This window comes from Vicugna pacos, chromosome 36 (genome assembly GCF_048564905.1).
Source record: "Vicugna pacos chromosome 36, VicPac4, whole genome shotgun sequence".
Taxonomy (NCBI): domain Eukaryota; kingdom Metazoa; phylum Chordata; class Mammalia; order Artiodactyla; family Camelidae; genus Vicugna; species Vicugna pacos.
The window spans coordinates 3,031,652-3,051,492 of record NC_133022.1 but is presented as its reverse complement, the minus strand read 5'-3'; the positions used below and the strand labels follow the sequence as shown (position 1 = coordinate 3,051,492).

The 19,841-nt window shown below is 46.4% G+C and overlaps 1 protein-coding gene across 2 annotated transcripts in view; it reads right to left on the bottom strand.

Moving 5' to 3' along the window:
- The window catches only part of LANCL2 (LanC like glutathione S-transferase 2), a 54,857-nt gene that overhangs the window by 4,336 nt on the left and 30,680 nt on the right, over window positions 1-19,841 (bottom strand). For both annotated transcript variants that reach the window (XM_072955559.1, XM_072955560.1), the window contains exons 3-8: window positions 16,565-16,772; window positions 15,628-15,775; window positions 14,160-14,306; window positions 12,063-12,245; window positions 3,182-3,358; window positions 1,092-1,164 (exon numbers count right to left, since the gene is read on the bottom strand). In XM_072955559.1, coding sequence (XP_072811660.1) covers window positions 1,092-1,164; window positions 3,182-3,358; window positions 12,063-12,245; window positions 14,160-14,306; window positions 15,628-15,775; window positions 16,565-16,772 — 936 coding nt within the window. The remainder of the gene's footprint in view (window positions 1-1,091; window positions 1,165-3,181; window positions 3,359-12,062; window positions 12,246-14,159; window positions 14,307-15,627; window positions 15,776-16,564; window positions 16,773-19,841) is intronic.

Genomic DNA, 19,841 nt, shown 5'->3' with positions numbered 1-19,841 from the left:
AGGTACTTCTCAATACAGTATCAGCCAGTATTATTACCCTGACAGCGAAACCAAAGACGGTGTAAAAACGGAAAACTATATTCCTCATGCATATAGATGCAAAAACCCTCAACAAAATACTAGCAAATACAGTTCCGCAGGGTCAGAACCGTACACCGTGGCCAAGTGGGGTTTACCCCAGAGACGCAACGTTGGCTTAATATTTGAAAATCGACCAGCGTGACCCAGAACACTAGGAAGTCAAAGAAGAACCATGTGATCTTGTCACCTGATGCAGGAAAAGCACCGGACCCAGCTCGACCTCCTTTGATTTTTTTTAAAAAGTATCCAATCATTTATTCCTTCTGAAATGTATTTTGGAATTAGAATGAAATGCGGCTCTCAAGTGCATTAAAAAGCCAGCATTGATTTACCCTAACACATTTAAGCTTTGCCCTTTGGTTCCCGTGGCTTGTGTTGCAAAGTTCCCAGTTCTCTCTCTCTCTCTCTCTCTCACACACACACACACATACACTAAGCGAAGACTATCTCACGTCTCTGTGGGACTTCCGTTTCATCTTCCTGAACTGCATTCTGTATACTGTGCCTGCAGAAGACTCTTAATGTTCTCTGCTGGTTTCCTGTTTTCCAGAACTTTCTTCAATTTTCTCTGGGTATTTTTTCCAATGACTATTTTTACTTATTAAAACTTTTGAATTACTAATGTTGGTTATTCTTTCTAAGACTTGAACAATTACATGTATTTTGAATAACCAAGTCGGCTGTGAACAGGTCAATGCCACACACACAACGTCGCGGATGAAATGCAGGGGAGGGAACTTACTGTTTCCTTACTGAGCAGCGTGCAGCCTGCGTTGTGCATCCATACAGATTTCACAGAAGATCCCAAAATACCCAGAAGACTTTCACAGGAGCCCAAAACGGGCCAGGAAAGAGACTCGGGGTGACTTTCAGCAGCGAACGGTTCTGCTCACAGCCATCTAACAGCTGCGGGGTCAGGACGACCAGCTGTGACAGGGCCGGTGCAGACGGACAGAGGGACAGACTCCCGCCCCCAGACACGGAGGCCTGGAGCTGCTCCCGACACTTACCTTCAAAGAGGGAGTAGGGCCTGTCGGGAATGCGGCACCCGTGTGCTCCGTATTCGAGACACCACTCTGCGAACTAGGAGGGAACAGATGTGTCTGTAAGAGCAGAGACTGCACTTGGGCAAGCGCGACAAATGAGACACCACGGTGAGTCCACCGAGAATCAAAGACACCAGAGTCTCGGGGGGGGCGAGTGGTCAGGAGCGCGGGCTCGGCGGGGACGCGGCACCCCGTCTTCTGAGCGGGGGACACCCACCTGGGCCCGTCCCCTCACCTGTTGGGGGGCACTCCCCTCCAAAGGGGGCCGCCCGCTGTGATCGGCCGCGTGGCTCGTCTTAAAAAGCCAGCCCTCTGCTTTCTCAGCCACTTCCTTTGCGCTCCCGGTCCTTCCCTCTTAAACCTCTTCAATGGGTTTTTACGTTATAATGCGTTTCCCTTTTTCTGCTTAAGGTAACTATTTTTTTGGTCACATGTATACAGATAATCACAAGGAGCATCAAATTCAGCGCGTATAAAATAAGACCTCCCCTGCCTCCTGCCTCCGAACCCGCTCCCTCTTCCAGCTCGTGTGACGCCCCATCTGGTGGCCCCAGTCAGACATCCGGGAGACATCTGTCCATCTCCCTCTTCTCCACGTTAAAAAAAAGCCACTAAATTCCGTGGACCCAACATCCGAAGTGCTTCTAAATCTCTCCCCTGCCGTATGGCAGCCCACGCCTCGGTTTATAACTCAACGTTTCTTGCATTAATTATTAAGCAACAGTTTGGAGAAACCCGACCTCTACCCCGTTCGTTCCACTGCGACCACGGCGAGCCCTTCAAGAGAGGAGTCTGAACACGAATCCTACAGCCTTGTGAGGCCCCCCTTCCGGAGGAGGACCCGCAAGGCTGGCCACAAGCACCCCCTGGGGGCTGGGCCCCCTCCCGCCCGATCTAGGGGGGGCTCCTGGCGTTCTCTCAGAGCTCCCCACTGAGGCTCAGGTGTGACCGAGGCTGAGATGGGCTGACTACAGGCGAGGATGCGCTTCCCCTGGCCTCCGTCCCCCCGAGTCCACGGCTCAGCCCCCCACAGCCCCCAGCGCTCCCGGCCTCTGCACAGCGTCCCTCGTACCCGGCGGGCTCCACCTCGCCTTGCCACACCGGCCCGGCCACCTGCCAAGCTCGTCACCTTCAGAAAACGAGCCGTGCCTCGCCCGGTGTGCGGTCTCTGCCAGTCTGCACGTTTACTTCACCATCTGCTGCTGAGATCACCGCCCTCACCTGTCCGGCCCCATCGCCTGCTCCGGCCACAGGGATGGGGGGCGCACCCTCCAGCCCCCTCCGCTGGTGGCACTGCTCCCACCCCTCCAGCCGTGCCTAGGTCACCCCCCGACACCCGGGCTCAGCGCCTGCCCGCCCTGCGCCCTCCGTGTGCGTCCCGGGCGCCGAGCGGCACGTGTGTCCCGGGCAGCGGGGCGGGGGGCTCTAGTCCACCTGGTTGGAGAAAAGGTGTCATGACAGTAAGAAATTTACAGAATAAGCCGCCCGGAACGCCTCCGTCTACCAAGCATCATGGTCAACACTCCGCTGTATTTTATTCTATCTGTTTTTCTGCGTCTCTGTAACTCTATTCTGTGAAGTGTGTATAGTAATAAAAACACCTGCCAACATTCTCCGGGTGCTGCTCTGCGCATTCGTTTTCACACCTCGGATGCATACTTAATACGCCTCTACGTGGCGCCGGGCTCCGCTCCAGGCACCACTGAGGGCCGTGACCCGGACAAGCGGCCGTGGGAAACACTGGAGGCCGGTAAGCAGGGGCCGCTACAGGCGACCTGCCCGTTATCTCAATTAATTCCTCGTGGGACAAACCGAGGAGGGTGGCATTTTTACAGATGGGGATGCTGAAGCTTGAAGGAGCGCCCCGAAGTCGTAAAGCTAGTAACTGCGCAGGAGGGCACCCGAGCGGGCCGCTCCCTGGACCCACCTCACAGGGGCAAGGCTGGGCCGGGAGGAGCCCCAGAGCCGGGAGAGCACGCCCGGAGGAGGAGGGCACGTGCAGGGCGCTGTGCACGCTCCGGGGGGCCCGGGGCCGTCTGGCCGGAGGCCCCTACCTTGCAGGCGCGGTAGAGGTACTTCTTGTCCTGCGTGAGGTGGTACAGGGACAGGAAGGAGTAGCCGTTGCCGGCGGCCCCGTGGCAGATCCCATAGCCCTTCCGCAGCAAGCCCCGCTGCCAGATCACGTCGCTGCACTCCACGGCGTCCTTCAGGTACTTCTCCTCCTTGAACACCTGGGCCGGGGAGAGCAGGTCAGGATTAAAGAGACGGCTTCCGTAAGGGAAAGCAAAACGCTTCCCTTCCTGTTTAGGCAGCGGGGGTGGGGATGGGGTAGGACCAACCCCCGCCCGAGCATCACACCAGCAGCCCCGCGGCCCCATCCGCTCCTCCTCCTCCTCGTCCTCCGTCCGTGCCTGGTTTTTCAAAAGCAGTTCTAAGACCGAGTTCAAAAATCAAAGGGGAAACTAGCAGATCTCTTTTGTGAAGATGTTTTTTTCACCAACAGACCGTCCTGCGCTTCCTGGGCCGCAGGCTGCGGCCCTGAAATTCCTGCCCGTGTAGCGGGCGGTCGGCGGTTTCACAGCATCCTGGTGGCTACGTCTGGAACATTCTATATCCCAGGTCAGCCACGCACGAAAAGTGCCCCATGAGAGGACATACACTCGCACAGCACTTCCAGCTCCGGGGAGGGGTTTAAGCGGACAGACAGACAAAGCACGCCCGGCGAGACAAAGCGCCATTGTCACCTCCCCAGATTCCCTTCACACATCGCTATGGCCTCTCCCTCGTCCTCTCCTCCGAATCATGAGCAATCTCCACCTGCCTGGCTCACTACATTCTAGGGCAAACGAGTTTTGGACCACGGATCAGCGGCAAAAAGGTCACTGGGGACACCTTCCTGGGGTGGAAAACAGGACCCTCCCTGTGACTGCCGAGCAGTGACCTCCTCCTGGGCACGTGGCTGAGAAGGTCGGAGGCTGCAGGGAAAGCAAAGGCCTGAACTGCACCCAGAGCCCGCCCGGGGCAGGGCCACACTCCCACGTCAGTCACCGCTCCCGGGGCAGCGTCTCGCGGGGTCAGAAGCAACCTGCAGTCACGAAAGCACTGAGACGCGGGCTCTGGGGCCAGACTGCCGGCGTCTGCATCTCAGCTCTGTCACCGTTAGTGGGGGCCCTGGGCAAGACAGTTCGCCTCTTATGTCTGCGTCTTCTTCACCATTTCTTTATCTCAGCGGCTTGCTGGGTGAAGATGAAGTCACGTACAAGAAGCTCTTAGAACACTGCCTGGCACCCAGACAGAGCTAACGACTTCCGAGCCGCCATCAACGACCATTCCTTCACGTTGCCCTGCCAGCACACGCGCTCCGTCCTGTCACTTGTGTCTGAAGCCTCTTAAGATGAACTATAAAGAGAAACTTGCCCACCCGACACAGACATTTGATCAAAGCTAATAGTGTAACAGAAAAGAACAGATCTGACTCCATTTGAGACCTGTTCCTTTGGCTTTAACCCTGTGCCCTGTTTTCTGGGCTCAGTCTTGCTGGCTCTGCACCTTTTGTAAAGCAATGTTGCCTTTAGCCTGAAATAGACAGGAGAGCCCGTTCTCAGGGCTCTGCCCTTTAAGGATGTTAACACTTTTGTACTTAAAGACAACAAGTTGCAGAAAAGAAAATAACATTTATTTTGCTGAAGGTTTGCAGGGGCACCATGACCTGACCCCCGGGGACAGCTGCAAGAATAAAGGATTCCTGGACCAAGAAGTTTGCAACAACCAACCACACCCCCTCCCCTGTTTAGTATAAAAGGAGCCTGAATTCTGACTCAGGGAAGATGGTTCTCCAGGACATTAGCCCCCATCTTCTCGGTCTGCCAGCTTTCCAAATAAAGTTGCTATTCCTTGCCCCAACACCTCTCCATCGTAGCCATTCAAACTTGGCCAGAAAATCTGTTTACTTATCCACCTTCTTTTCTCGAATGGTAAATTTCCCTGAGCAATGTCAGGACAAAAGGTCGGAAGAGGCATGCGCTGTCTCCGGACACAAGGGACCTGGAGTAAGTAGACACTGGCTGGATTCCCTCTTCCACGAACACTAACTGTGTAACTCTGGGTGGCCGTTGTGACTTCTCCGATGGATGCTGAGACGACCAAGTGTTGAAAACAGAAACGAGGATCTGAGGCAGTCATTTAAAATCTTTCAGGATGAAAAGGAAACTACACTCATCACCAATGAAGGGTCTGGAAATCTGAGAGAAAATGTTACTATAAAAAGAAACAGAAACCCGGGAACTGAAAAAGCGCCAACAAGTGAGATAAGTAAACTCACTGAGTAGGCTGAATTGCAGACTGGACGTAGGAAAGGAAACCACTAGTGAAGACGAAGCCGGATAAATGGAAGTTATACAGGAATTACACAATCTGAATTACAGAAAAGGAAAAAAAACCCTAAAAATAAAAGCCTCAGAGACCTGTTGGAAAGTAATGGCCTAAGTTCAGCAAATGCACTGACAGACATGCAATTACAAGTTTAAGGAGCTTAAGGAATGTCAAAGCAGGAGAAATACACAGAGACACAGGGGTGCAAGCGTGATAAGACTGAAAACCAAAAAAGAGGAGATTCTGAAAGCTTCCGGAGAAGACACACACTGCGCGTAACGGATGACGGACTTCTCAGAACCGTGGAGGCCACGAGACACTGGCGCTGAATCTTTGAAGTTCTGAAAGGAAAAAATTAAACTGTCAGCGTAGAATTCTACTCTCAGCAGAAATATCTTCAAAGAATGAAGGGGGAATAAAGACAGATGTAAGATGCGTGAAAATCAACGTGTGGTCACCAAACCTAGACCACAAGAAATGCTAATGGAGGTTCTTTGGGCCGAAGGAGGTGAGAGGCTGGAACGTCCAGAAGGAATGAAGAGCACTGAAAAGGGGAAGTACACAAACAGATATCAAAGACCATGTTTTTTGTCTTGATTTCTTTAAAACACACAGGACTATTCAAAAAGCAAAAATTATAAAATGGTATTGGGGGTCTGCAGCGCTTGCTGACATGTCTGACAGTAATGATGTATGCAACTGCAGTCAGACAACGCGCACCCGGTCCTTTCCTACAGTTTCGGTGAAGTCACAGTGTTAACTCTGAGCAGACTGTGAAAAGTCAACGTGTACTGCAATCTGTATGTTGCAACGTTAAAGACGCGTATTGAGCGACCACTAAAAATACGTGCAAACAGACACAGTTGAAGAGCCAACAGAGAAATCACAATGGAATTCTGGGAAATATCCAATTAATCTCTCCTACCTCCCTGAAAAAGGCAAGAAGGAAAAAAACCAAAGATCAAAACAAAAAGTTCTAAGATGCAGCCGATAGAAACCACGTGGAAAAGAGGCTGAGCTAAATCCAACCATATAAATAATGACATTAACTATATATGAACTGAACATTCCAAATTAAAGGCCGAGATTGTGAGACTGCCTTGCTAGGCAAGTCCCAATTATGAAGAGACACACATTAAATACAAAGACATCAAAAAGTATAAAATGTTACTGACATATGTGAAAGAAAATGCAAATAAATGGAGAGATACACCGTATCTGTGGGTAGGAACAGTCAATACTGACATCAGTTCTACCAAAATTGATCTACAGATGGAATGCAGCTTCAGTCACAATCCCAACAGACCTCTTTTGCAGACACTGACAAACTAATTTCTAAAATTTATATAGGAATGCAAAGGATTCCAATGTGGACTATTTAAAGCAATTCTCAAAAATAGCAACAAAGTTGCAGCCTTAAATCACCTGACTTTGAAACTTACAATAAAGCTAGACTAATTCAATCCACATGGCACCGCAGTGACAGGTAAACAGGCCAGAGTAACAGAACAGAGCCCAGAAATGAACCCACACTTACCAGGTCCCTTGGTCTTGACCAAGTGCCTTTACACGCACCGAATCAATCAAATGGGGGGGGAAATAAGTTCCCACAAAAGTGATGTGGGAACAAGCAGATACCCCTATGGTTAGAAGAAAAACCTCACTTCTTGCTTCATGTAACATACAAAACTAGGGAGAGAGGGTGGAGCTCAGGGCTAGAGCGCGTGCTTAGTGAGCATGCACGAGGTCCTGGGTTCAATCCCCAGTCCCTCTGTTAAAATAAATCAGTAAATAAATAAACCTGATTACCTCCTCCTATAACATACAAAACTTAATTTGAGACAGATCACAGTTCTAAATGTAAAATCTAAATCTACGAAGCATGCTGGAGAACATTATCGGTGTAACCTGGGGGTAAGTAACATCTCTTAGACAAGATACAGAAAGTGACTGCCATTAAAAAAAAAAAGGGTAAGATAGACTTTATCAGAATTAAAAACTGTATTCATATTCATAAAGAATATGATTTAAAAATGTGACAATGAGTGTGTATATGTCCATGAATGACTGAAAAATTGTGCTCTACACTGGAATTTGACACAACATTGTAAAATGATTATAAATCAATAAAAAATAATAAAAAAAGACTAAAAAAAAAAAGAATACGATTAGGCCAACTACAGACTGGGAGAAATTATTTCCAAAATATGTATCTAATAAAAGGACTTGTAACCAGAACATATGAAGAACTTTTACAACTCAGTAATGAAGGGATAAAAAATAAAACACATAAAACAGTGTGGGTAAAAGACATGAACAGACACTCAACAAAGATACACAGCCGACCCACGAGCAACGTGGGGGCTGGAAACACTTACATAACGTTACCGTCGGCCCCCTCTGCGTGCCCTTCTGTATCCTCAGATTCAACCCGCCCTGGACTGTGTGGTACTGTAACTATTGACTGAAAACATCCTCATAAAAGTGGCCCCACACGGTTCAAATCCACGTTGTCCAAGGGTCAACTGTACACACGACCCATGAGAACAAGCAAAACTGCTCCACATCCTTAATCAGGAAGACTCAAATTAAAACCACGATGAACCACCCACCAGAGTAAAACTAAGGCTTCCAATGTCAAGTGTTGGCAGAGATGTGGAGCAACCAGAACTCCCCTGAGCCGCTGACAGAATGAAAAACGGCTCAGGGTCTTAGCGAACTCAACAAGCTACTTTCTGATTTAGCAATTCCACTCCCAGGCATCAGCGCCAAAGAAATGAAAACACACGTCCACAGAAAGACCTGGAGCAAGAATGTTCACTGCGGCTTATTCAAAATAGTGTAAAAAAAAAAAAAGCAGACACAGTTGAAAAACAAAGCGATAAATCATAGTATGTTTATAAATAATGCTTAACATTAGGAAGATATCAGAATCTTGAGGAAGAAGGAGGCACAGCTGGAAAAAATCTCTCCAGGTGACTCTGATATACACCACCTGGAAAGACATTCCATGTTGGGAAAAACCAACTTACAAATGAGCTTTTGGAACATAATTTCTATGAAAATATTTCCTGATGTACAGTCAGCAGGTGCCCATCAGGACACATTCCTAACACAGCTCTGTTCTGGGAATGTCAGAGCAGGCTTGCGGGTTTAGGGAGGGGGGTACAGCTGTCTCGTTCATTTAGCGCAGAATCAAAGGATTCACTGGTACCACTTCAGGGTGACTTCTGTGGCTTTCTCGGGCAACGTGTTTACCTTTCCAAATGCAATGTCATTTGACCGACGTGAGCATTTGTTTACCCCGCCAAGTCCATACAAACTGCTAGTGTCCTAGGGCTTAAATGTGCAGTCAGAGGAAGGCAGAATTTGTTGCCATTACCTGTGATTTACCGTCAGATAATCAAGAACTGACTGTTAGCTCTTCATCAAAGTAGCTTCCAGCTATGAGGTCCCCAAATGTAATTTGTTGGGAAACCATTTACAATTAATAAAGTTCCTACCACAGCATGGAAATACTGTTAAAATCTTGACTTTTTTTCCCAAGGCCATCTAAAATACTAAATAATTTTAAATAATACATGTTCATACAAAAGGCAACCCTCCTGCACTGCTGGTGGGAATGCAGTTTGGTGCAGCCACTGTGGGAAACTGTGGAGATTCCTCAAAAGCCTAGGATAGACTTCCCATATGACCCAGGAATCCCGCTCCTGGGCATATATCCAGAAGGAACCCTACTTCAAAAAGACACCTGCACCCCAATGTTCACAGCAGCGCTATTTACAACAGCCAAGACATGGAAACAACCTAAATGTCCATCAACAGATGACTGGGTAAAGAAGCTGTGGTATTTTTATACAATGGAATACTACTCAGCCATGAAAAAGGATTAAATAATGCCATCTGCAGCAACATGGATGTCCTTGGAGAATGTCATTCTAAGTGAAGTCAATCAGAAAGAGAACGAAAAATACCATATGAGATTGCTCATATATGGAATTTAAAAATAAAACAAAAAACAAAACAGAAACACGAAACAGAAACAGACTCACAGACACAGAAAACAAACTTGTGGTTGCCAAGGGGGCGGGGGGTGGGAAGGGATAGACGGAGAGTTCAAAATTTGTAGATACTGACAGGTGTATATAGAATAGATAAACAAGATTATCCTGTAGAGCACAGGGAAATATATACAAGATCTTGTGGCAGCTCACGGCGAAAAAGAATGTGACAATGAATATATGCATGTTCGTGTATAACTGAAAAATTGTGCTCTACACTGGAATTTGACACAACATTGTAAAACAACTATAACTCAATAAAAAAAGTTAAAACAAAACAAAATAAAATAAAATAAAATAAAATAAAATAAAATAAAATAAAATAAAATAAAATAACATATTCATACAAAGAAGAGCAAACCCTAGCTGAAAGGTGATTAGCACCTACAGGAAGGGAAAACAAAGTGAGTGAAGCTGGACTCAACTTACAATTTTATTTGTAAAAGACATTAATTACGTTTTTCAAATGCTTGAACACCTTACGCCTTCATAAGTGTTCCTGAAGCACTTAACGTCTTTATGTGCCAGCATAAGGCACTGTTCAACGCTTGTTACTCAACAAAATTTAAACACTTCCTGATTTTAAGAGATGGTCTCAATGGACGCGGACCCTCTTACTCTGAGTTAACAGTAACTTGAGAGAAAACAGTCTAAGAGCTGGGTTTCCCTAGCACCACCCCCTGCCCCAGCCAAACACAAATTTCACTCCACTCACTAACTTACACTAGGAAGATGTATTTTTAACCCCAATTGTTTTGTTTTTTTAAATATGTTTATTTATTATTATAGTATTTAATTACTTTATTTTGGCGGGGGGGGGCAATTCAGTTTATTTTTAGAGGAGGGACTGGGGATCGAACCCAGGACCTCATGCGTGCTAAGCACGCACTCTACCGCTGGAGCTACACCCTCCCTCCCTTTACCCCCAACTGTAAAACCGTGTTATAAATGTGTCTCCAAATTCCCACTGGTGCCTCTGCCCCAGAAAATCCTGCTGTACTTCCTCCTTCCTCATGTTTGAGAATCTTGACACAAATGGACAAAATGAAGTTCCAGTGACTAAGCGCGGGGTCTTAATGCTCACCGCCCGCGGCTCAGGCGCTGAAACGCGTGGGGAGACCCCCAGGAGCCAAGGTCATCAGCCACCAGGAGTGCCTCCCTCGACAGCTGATCGTCTTTAATGCGAAAGACAAAAGGGGTCTGACAAGCAGAAACTTCCACTTTCAACGAAGTCATGTGTCTGTTCTGAGTATCAGAGGATTCCTGCTTGCGCTGTCAAATACTGTGCTCAGATACTCTGGTTGGATATTTTTAACATTACAGGCTTATCTCTATGTCCCTGAAGATACAACCGCTCTGAAGTCTAGAAAACGGGAGGCAGCGATGTGAACAGAATCGAGTTTCAATTCAAAAGCTGAAATAGCGTTAGGAACATGAATCACTAAGTTCTTCCTATTTCCAAAAAGTATACTTACCGCGCTTCCCTCTCACCAAAAATCGTATCTTTGAGTTACTTTCTTGAATGCTTATACTTGACTTTTACATTATGCGAATTATTTTTCGTGTTATTGCTGTAGGACTAAAAAATTCTGAGAAATAAGCCGAAAACATGAGCGAATTCCTCAGTTTTTCTAACTTACTGTAGTTACTCGTAAAAGGAAAATAAAATTCAATCAGGGGCCAGTTCTTCTCTAACTGTCAGGTAGACACGTGAATTCTGCTCCCATGACTCCACCTGTTTCTGCAGAACTGAGAGACCCTGCCAGACACTTACCGATCACTGCGCTGACAGTTACATACTTGGGTCTATAAGCAACAATCTCCGACATTAATTATTACAAATAACGATGCATTAAAACAGAAATAAAATTGCAGAAGCAGCGTTGTTCGCTTTCAACTGGCATGACAACTCAAAGTCCAGGAGAGGAATCAACAGTATTCTTAAAACTGTGCCCAGATCTAGACCCTACTGCAATTAATTAGTAAAATTACTGCCTATTTTCCCGCAATACCCACTAAGTGTAAAAATTTGAATGCCACATTTATCTCTTGTAAATAATTTTATAGTAGTTTTTTTTAATTTTATAGTAGTTTTAAACTCAAATTTAAAAGCTCCTGAATCTTCACCATCATATCAAGCAATAAAAGCTTATGCAAACAAGGAAATCAAATGATGCAACGTCAAATAAAGAAGCATTTTGGTTATAATACTGTCCACTGCCTTACTGGTTATTCATACTTATTAGAATAAAAATCATTAGTATGCTGTCATTTGGGTTGTTTTTTTTAACACATGAATACGATTCCTGTTAAAACACACACATGTACACTGACAGCTCTAACCCCAGTGATGAGCAGCGAAATAAAAAGACTTTCTGTAAAAAAGTGAATTCAAAAAGGTTTTACATTTGCAAGCAAACGCGCTTATCAAAATCAAACGGGAAGCTTGGAGGTGCTGACTGTCTCTGCACACGTGGGTGCTCAGGACACAGGCTGCACTGACCTTGTACGCCTGCATGAGCATGTGGATGACACCCGGCGCCCCGTGGCACCAGTGCACCAGCCGGTCTGTCTCATTGCTCAGCGACGACGGGTAATTCCCAGATCGAAACCTCTTGTGGCGCATGTAATCAATGCTGGGTTTCACCATCTCAGTCAAGGTTTCTTGGTCCACTTTTGCTGCTGGCTTTAAACAAACAAAACCAAAACATTTATTTTTCCGTGGTTTTTTTTTTTTAACCTCTACGTGTAATTAAGCAGCAATTAACCTGGAATACTGAGGAGCATCTAAAATTGGAATTAATTCTCCAGCTACTTAAGACTTGGGCATTAATCCCTGTTGACACTGCACACAAAGCTGAAAGCCGTTCGCTGGAGAATTCTTTCTTGCTCAGTGAGGCCTTCGACTGATTAGACGAGGCCCACCCATCTCGTGGAGAGCAAATATCCTCACCCAAAGTCCACCCGTTGAAACGTAAATCTCAACCATTACACCCTCAGAAACACCCAGAATAACGTGTGACCCGACACCCGGGCATGGCAGCCCGGCCACGTTAACAGATAAAATTAACCACCACAGGATCCTAGCTAACTTTTTAAATGAAGATGTTCACACACCTTTATCTACAAATCTCTTATCTAAACTGTTTCTCCAGAAAAAGAAACTTCAGTCTCCGTGGGAGATGGAGGCGGTGCTGCCAGCCAGGGAGGGAGAGCCGGTGGTGTGTGAGGCTGGCTGTGTGGACACTCATGAAGCCCCCGTTTCAGTTCTGGGCAGGAGTGTCACGGTGAGGAATCTATGTAAATTACATGTGTATTGGGTAGAACTCGCTCCTAGAGGATTTTTCTGTGAAAAATGCCTGATTTGGAAACTAGCCTTATGAAAAACCTGCCCTCATCAGTCGCATTATATGCAAATATTTTCTCCCATTCTGTACGCTGTCTTTTTGCTCTGTTGATAGTCTCCTTGGCTGTACAAAAGCTTACGTTTAATCAGGTTTGTTTATTTTTGTTTTTATTTCTATTGCCTTGATACACTGACGTTGCAGAACACTGCTACGATTTATATCACAGAACATCTCGCCTATGTTTTCTTCTCGGTTTATGGTGTCTGGTCTTATGTCTAAGTCTTTGGTGTGTGGTGTGAGGGAGGGATCTAATATCACTGATTTACATGCACCTGTCCAGCTTTCCCAACACCACTTGCCCAAGAGACTGTCTTTTGTACACTGCATATTCTTGCCTCCTTTGTCAAAGATGAACTGACCACATGTCTGTGGGTTCATTTCTGGGCTCTCTATTCTGTTCCATTGGTCCATGTGTCTGGTTTTGTGCCAATACCATGCTGTCTTGATTCCTGTAGCTCTGTAATATTGTCTGACGTCTGGGAGGGTTATTCCTCCAGCTTCGTTCTTTTATTACATTGAGATATACTCCCTCTATATCCACTAAGGTAAGAGTTTTTACCATATGCACTGGGCAACCAAAAGCTCCCATGACTAGCTTCACTGCGGTATTTGCTTTATCGCAGCGGTCTGGAACTGAACCCGTGATGTCTCCAAGGTCTGCCTGAAGGCTGTGCGCAGAGCAGAGAGGGGACCCACAGGACCCACAGGCCGTAAGGCTGGAAGCAGGCCACAGCAGTACTCAGGGTGAGGTCTTTGTGTGATGGAAGAGTCAGTACTTAACTCACCAGACGTCAGGGATGACTCGGAGACAAGATCCTAACCACAACAGTAAAATAGTTAAAAATTCTGAACGCAACTGATAGCAAGTTGTGGGTATCTGAGTATGAAAAGGCCTCTGCCCCAGTCTGGATTCCAGAAGCCCTTCCAGCCCCTGGAAGGTTTTCTATTACAAGAACAGGAGGACCTGGACAGAAATACAGCTGGGCAGCAGACATCTAATCCAGCGCGAAACTGCACACGGGATGTGCTTTCAGGAGGTCCCTGCCTGGGGATGCAGCAGGGCCTAGGGAGCCAGGACTCCAGGCAGGATCCTCATTTCATTTCGACCTGCTTGGTTTGTAGTAAGACTAAAGTCCCCGTCTCCTGTCCCAGCGGGGATCTGTTCGAATGTGGTCCCAGCGCCAGCCACGCACCTGCATTAACATGTAGTAGATGCCGGCCATGCCGTGGGCCGCGCCGACGTACTGCTTCCTGTGCCACTGATACAGCAGCGGGCAGCGCTCGGCCTTCTTCTCCTCCCGTGACAAAGCCTTGCCCGACTCGATTATAGCATCGACCACCTGCAGAGACGACGAGACAGCACAAGTTTAAGAACCGAAATCTGTTTTAGCCTAATTAACAGTAACGACACGTCTTTACATAGACAGGTGACGATCTAAAAATCTTCAGTTAGTAGCCAACATTGTTACCTTTATTTTATTAATTAATAAATACAGACAGAGAGAAATCAGAAGACAATCTCAGAACAGAAAAAGATATTAAGAAGTAGAAACCAAGAACTCAGAGGGTCTTTGTATGAACAGTTCACTAGTACCGAGAAAAACTTCTACAACTCTCCTACGCTTTTTACTTGCTTTGTCGCTTCAATGTTTTCCCAAAAAGACTGGCAAGTACAGTCCCCCCTCCGTGTCCACCGCAGGTTCCACACCCACAGATTCAACCAACCTCAGCAAAAAAATTCAGGAAGTTCCCAAAAAGCAAAACTTGACTTGGCTGCATATGTGCCACTATTTACCTAGCATTTACACTGGGTATGACAAGTCATCTAGAGATGATTTAAAGTACAGGGGAGGGCGTGTGCAGATTACATGCAAATAGACCACTTCACACAAGGGACTTCAACATCCCAGCATTCGAGTGTCTGAGAGGATTCCGGGCACCAATCCCCAGCAGGTGCTGAGGGCTGACTGCACATCGTCCGAGGCTGGAGGAACTGGCTTTATTCATGAAAGGCTAAGGAAAGGAGGTGTATTGCAGGATTCTAGTTAGATCAAAACTGTCATGATTACGGGGCAAAGACACTCACTGTTTCCTCATACCCTCTCCCCTGTATACTTTTGGTAACAATGCTCCAAGTTTTAGCTGAGCATCTGGCCTCTAAGATGCAGACAGCTGGACACAGTCATCTGACTGAGGTCTTCAAGTGGGATGTGAGCAGAAGGGAGGTGGGCAACTTCTAGTCGGCCTTAAGGAAGGTGCTCAGCCTCCACCTCCTCACCACCCCGGGGGCTGCCGGTGCTCAGCTGGCTCTGGTCCTGCAGAGAAGGGCCCAGCCCTAAGATAAGGTGGAGCGAGGCAGAAGAACCATATTCGCCTGGACTCCCCAGCTGTTCAGAGACCTCGCGAAGGAGAAATAAACATCCTGTCTTTCTGAAGATGCTGTTTGGTTCTAGTGAAAACAGCTTAATTAACACAGATCTAACTTTTAAAAAAAAAAATCCCTGATAGGAGAAAAGAAAAGGGGGCTGCTTATTAATCTTATGAGATGCCTTAGGAAATTACTCCCCCCGCCCAGAGGCAGAGTCCAGCCACCCCTCTAAGTCTGTACAAGCAGCCAGGCGGCGGGGACAGGACGCCGCGGTCGAGGGCATCCCACAGTACCTCTTTGATAGCTGACTCGCACACGGCGCCGGGGCCCACCTCCGAGTTCACGTAGAGCAAGGCGTACAGATAACCGGCCCGGCCATACAGCAGCTCGTCGGGAAGGTCCGATTCCCGGCAGACGATGCTCTTCTGGAGCTGTAAGAGTCTACGCGACAAGAAAAATGACCCGCGAATGTCTGCGGTGCCTTCCCCTGAAACCGCAAGTAGCCCTCTCACCTTAGAGATCATCTGTTTCCTTTTAAACAGATTTAAAAAAAAAAAAAAGGAAAACAAAAACTTCCCCACTACAGAACCAGATTTCTCTCTCAGATCTCAAAACTAATCACAAAACAGCTTCCTGTTCAAAAGTTCTATATTTACATCTAAAACAGGTAAGATACATACATACGAACCACGTACGGTGCTCTGAATCATGCAAGACACTCAGTTCTGAAATCCAGAATTACAAGGAAGTGATTTAAAACCTTAATGACAATGTTACCAAAATGTATAGCTTGAGCCGCCCCATCTTTAACAAGCATTAACCAACGGGCACCTGCCAGACATGCTTCCAGACCACGGCGGTGAGCCCCGAATTCTGCCGCTTCAGGAGAAGATGAGCCAACAGGTGCAGTAAAAGTTCACAATCTCTAATCGTTTCACAGACAATTAAAGTGCACCTAAGGTGTACAAGCTGATTTTCATGCACTGAAGGCAACCAAAAACCACTTAGGAGAAACCATGTTTGGTCCCCCCTCAATCTGAGGGGAAGTTAAGGCAAACACATGCTTGGACAGCAAGGGAGCATGTGACCAGGACCACTACACAAACTCCTCGCTTCTAGCGGAGCCCTGTTTGCAGGAGTCAATGAATTAAAATCCAATTTTGCTTTTGAATCTCTTTCTGCAGCAAGACTGAGAATTTGGAGAAAGTACTTGTAGCTTTGAAAACTCACTTCGTGATGCACTCCTGGGACTCGCAGTCGCTTTTGAGTTTATGGTAAACCACAGCCCCGACGGCAAGGGGCCCGGCATCTCCGCAGAGGAAAGTCACCCTCCGGCCGCTCAGGTTCCGAAGCGTTCGCTTCACGTAGTCCAGGGACCGGAGCAGGTAGGTCTGGTCACGCGTGACCCGGTACAGCTGCAGGTACAGGAGGGCTATGCCTGCAAGGAGCCCCCGCCCCCAAGCAAAGCGTTACTGCCTTGCCTTTGCACCTTCAGGACATTATTTTATGCTTCCAGGAAAAGCCTATACAGAAAGCCTGTGTTTCGGAAGGGGCAACACCAAATTACATATGTTTCTTAAAAATGAAAAAAAAAACAAAACTCAGGGGAGAAAAAATTGAAAACAAGTTTAAAGGTGTTATCTTGAATATAGTTCCCTGTGCTATATACAGTGGGGCCTTGCTGTTTATTCCCACAGTTTTATTGAGGTACAACCGACAAATACAGCTGTATATACAGTGAAGTACACATTTAGGACGATGTGATGTGCGCTGGGAAATATACCGCAGTCAGGCTGGCACGTCCATCACCCCACACAGTTATCACCTGAGGTCTGTGCGTGTATTAATGAGAACGCCTCAGACCTGCTCTCTCAGCGAGTTACACGTAGACAAGGAAACACTGTGAACTCCCCTGCGGCACGAGATCTGTACAAATGTAGACACTGTAGCTGAAGGCTCGTGCCCTGGGACCGCCACTTCTGCATTTCCCCCACCACCCAACCCCTGGTGATCCCCCTTCTACCCTGTTTTCATGAGTTCGATTTCTGGTTTGTCTCTTTGAAGAATTAATATGTATGTGAGATCACACAGTTTGTGTCTTTCCTCTGTCAGGCTTTTTTCACTTAGCATAATGTCCTCTAGGACCGTCCACGTTGTCACAAATGACAAGATTTCTTTCTTTCTCGTGGCTGAACATTCCATGCATAGACAGCGTAACACTCCATTAGACAGACAGCTAGATAGATAAGACATCTAGATGGATGGATGGATGGATGGATAGATGGATGGATGGATGGATAGATACACAGACACATGGATGGATGGATGGATGGATGGATGGATAGATACATGAATGGATGGATGGACAGACAGACGGATAGATAGAGAGAGATGGATGGATGGATGGATAGATGGATACATGGATGGATGGATGGGGAGATGGATGGGTGGATAGATACATGGATGGATGGATAGATACATGGATGGATGGATGGACAGAAAGTCAGACACACAGATAGATACACGGATGAATGGATGGATGGATGGATAGACAGATGGATGGGTAGATGGATGAACAGATGGATGGACGGATGGACAGACAGACACATACATACATCGGTAGATCACAACCTCTTTTTTTCTTCCCTTTTGGATTTATAATTTTATTGAAGAACCAGTAGATACGTTTTTTAGATCACAACCCTTTTCCATTCAAGGATCGATGGGAACTCAGGTGGCTTCTGTGTCTCGGCTGTTGTAAACGATGCTGCTGTGAACGTGGGGGTGCGGACAGCTCTTTGAGACACTGACTTCCCCAGAAGCGAGACTGCTGACCTATTAGCAGTTTCATTTCTAATTTTCAGGGGAACCTCCATACTGTTTTCCACAGTGGCCGCACCGATTTATACTCTCCCTGTGTACTAGGTTTCCCTTTTCTCCACATCCTCCCCAACACTTGTCTCTTGTTTTTTTTTAATTTTTTAAACAAAAAGCCTTCCTAACTAACAGGTGTGAGGTGGTATCTCATTGTGGTTCTCATTTGCATTTCTCCGATGATGAGTGACGCTGAGCATTTTCATATAGATGCCAGCCGTATGGATGCCTTCTTTGGAAAAATGTCCACTCAGGTCCCTGGGTCCATGTTTTAATTGATCATTTGTTTTTCCCTGTTGAGTCACGCACGTTCCTAATACGCTTTGAGTACTAGCCCCTTAGCAGAGGCACGGTCTACAAACATTTTCTCCAGTTCAGTAAGCTGCCATCTCGTTTTGATTGTCTCCCTTGCAGTGTAGAAGCTGTTCAGTTTGATGTGCCCCCCGTCTGTTTGGTTTCGTCGGTTGTGCTGTTAGCACGATGTCCAAAAGAATTACTGCCAGATTCTTCTAGCAGTTTTACACTTTCAGGCCTTGCATATTCAAGTCTTTAATCCATTTTGAGTCCACTTTTTGCGAGCGGTGTAAGACAGGAGTCCAGTTTTCCCAACACACTCACTTGAAGAGACAATTTCCCCACTGCGTGTTCTTGCTGCCTTGTCCAGGATTAACTAACTGCATTCATACGTGGGTTTACTTCTGGGCGCTCTATTCTGTTCCACTGGTCTCCACGCCTGGCTTATTTTATTGTATTGTATTTGGTTGTTGGGAGGTAATTACGTTTATTTGTTTATTCTTGGAGGAGGTATCGAGGATTGAACCCAGGACCTCTTGCGTGCTAAGCATGTGCTCTACCACTTGAGCTATGCCCTCCCCTTATCTCCATGCCTGTTTTGATGCCACTAATATATTGCTTTGCTCACCAGCCCTTTGTAATGAGGACGTGTCATGCCCCCAGCTTTCTCAAGATTGCTTTGGCTATTCTGGGTTTTCAGTAGTTCCACAGAAATTTTAGGATTGATTTTCAATTTCTCCGGAAAACATCGTTAGAATTTTGATAAAAGCTGCGCTAAATCTATAGACCACTTTGGGTAGTATGGACATTTTAGCCACGCTATGCTTCCAATCCATAAACAGGGAATATCGCTCCATTTACTTGCAGCGTCTTCAATTTCTTTCATCAGTGTCACAATTTTCAGTATATAGGTCTTCTACCTCTGGTTAAATTTATTCCTAAGGATTTTTCTTTGATTCTGTTGTAAATGGAATTGTTCTGCTAAACTCCTTCTGCAGTGCTTTGTTGTTAGTGTATAAAAGCACAACTGATTGCTGTATCCTGCAACTCAACTGAATTTATGGGCTTTTTTCAATCGGTTAATTTTTTTGGTGGCGTCTTCAGGGATTTTTTTATATATAAGATTATGTCACCTGCAAACAGAAACAATTTTATTTCTTTCTGATTTTGTTTGTTAGTTCATTCACTCATTCATTCATTCTTTCATGGGGCATAACTTCTCCGGCTAGAATTTTGAGCACTGTGTTAAACAGAAGTGGCAAGACTGGGCATCCTCTCTTTTGTTCCTGCTGTAAGAGGAAAGGCTGAGCACTGTTAGCTACATGCGTGTCACCGAGTA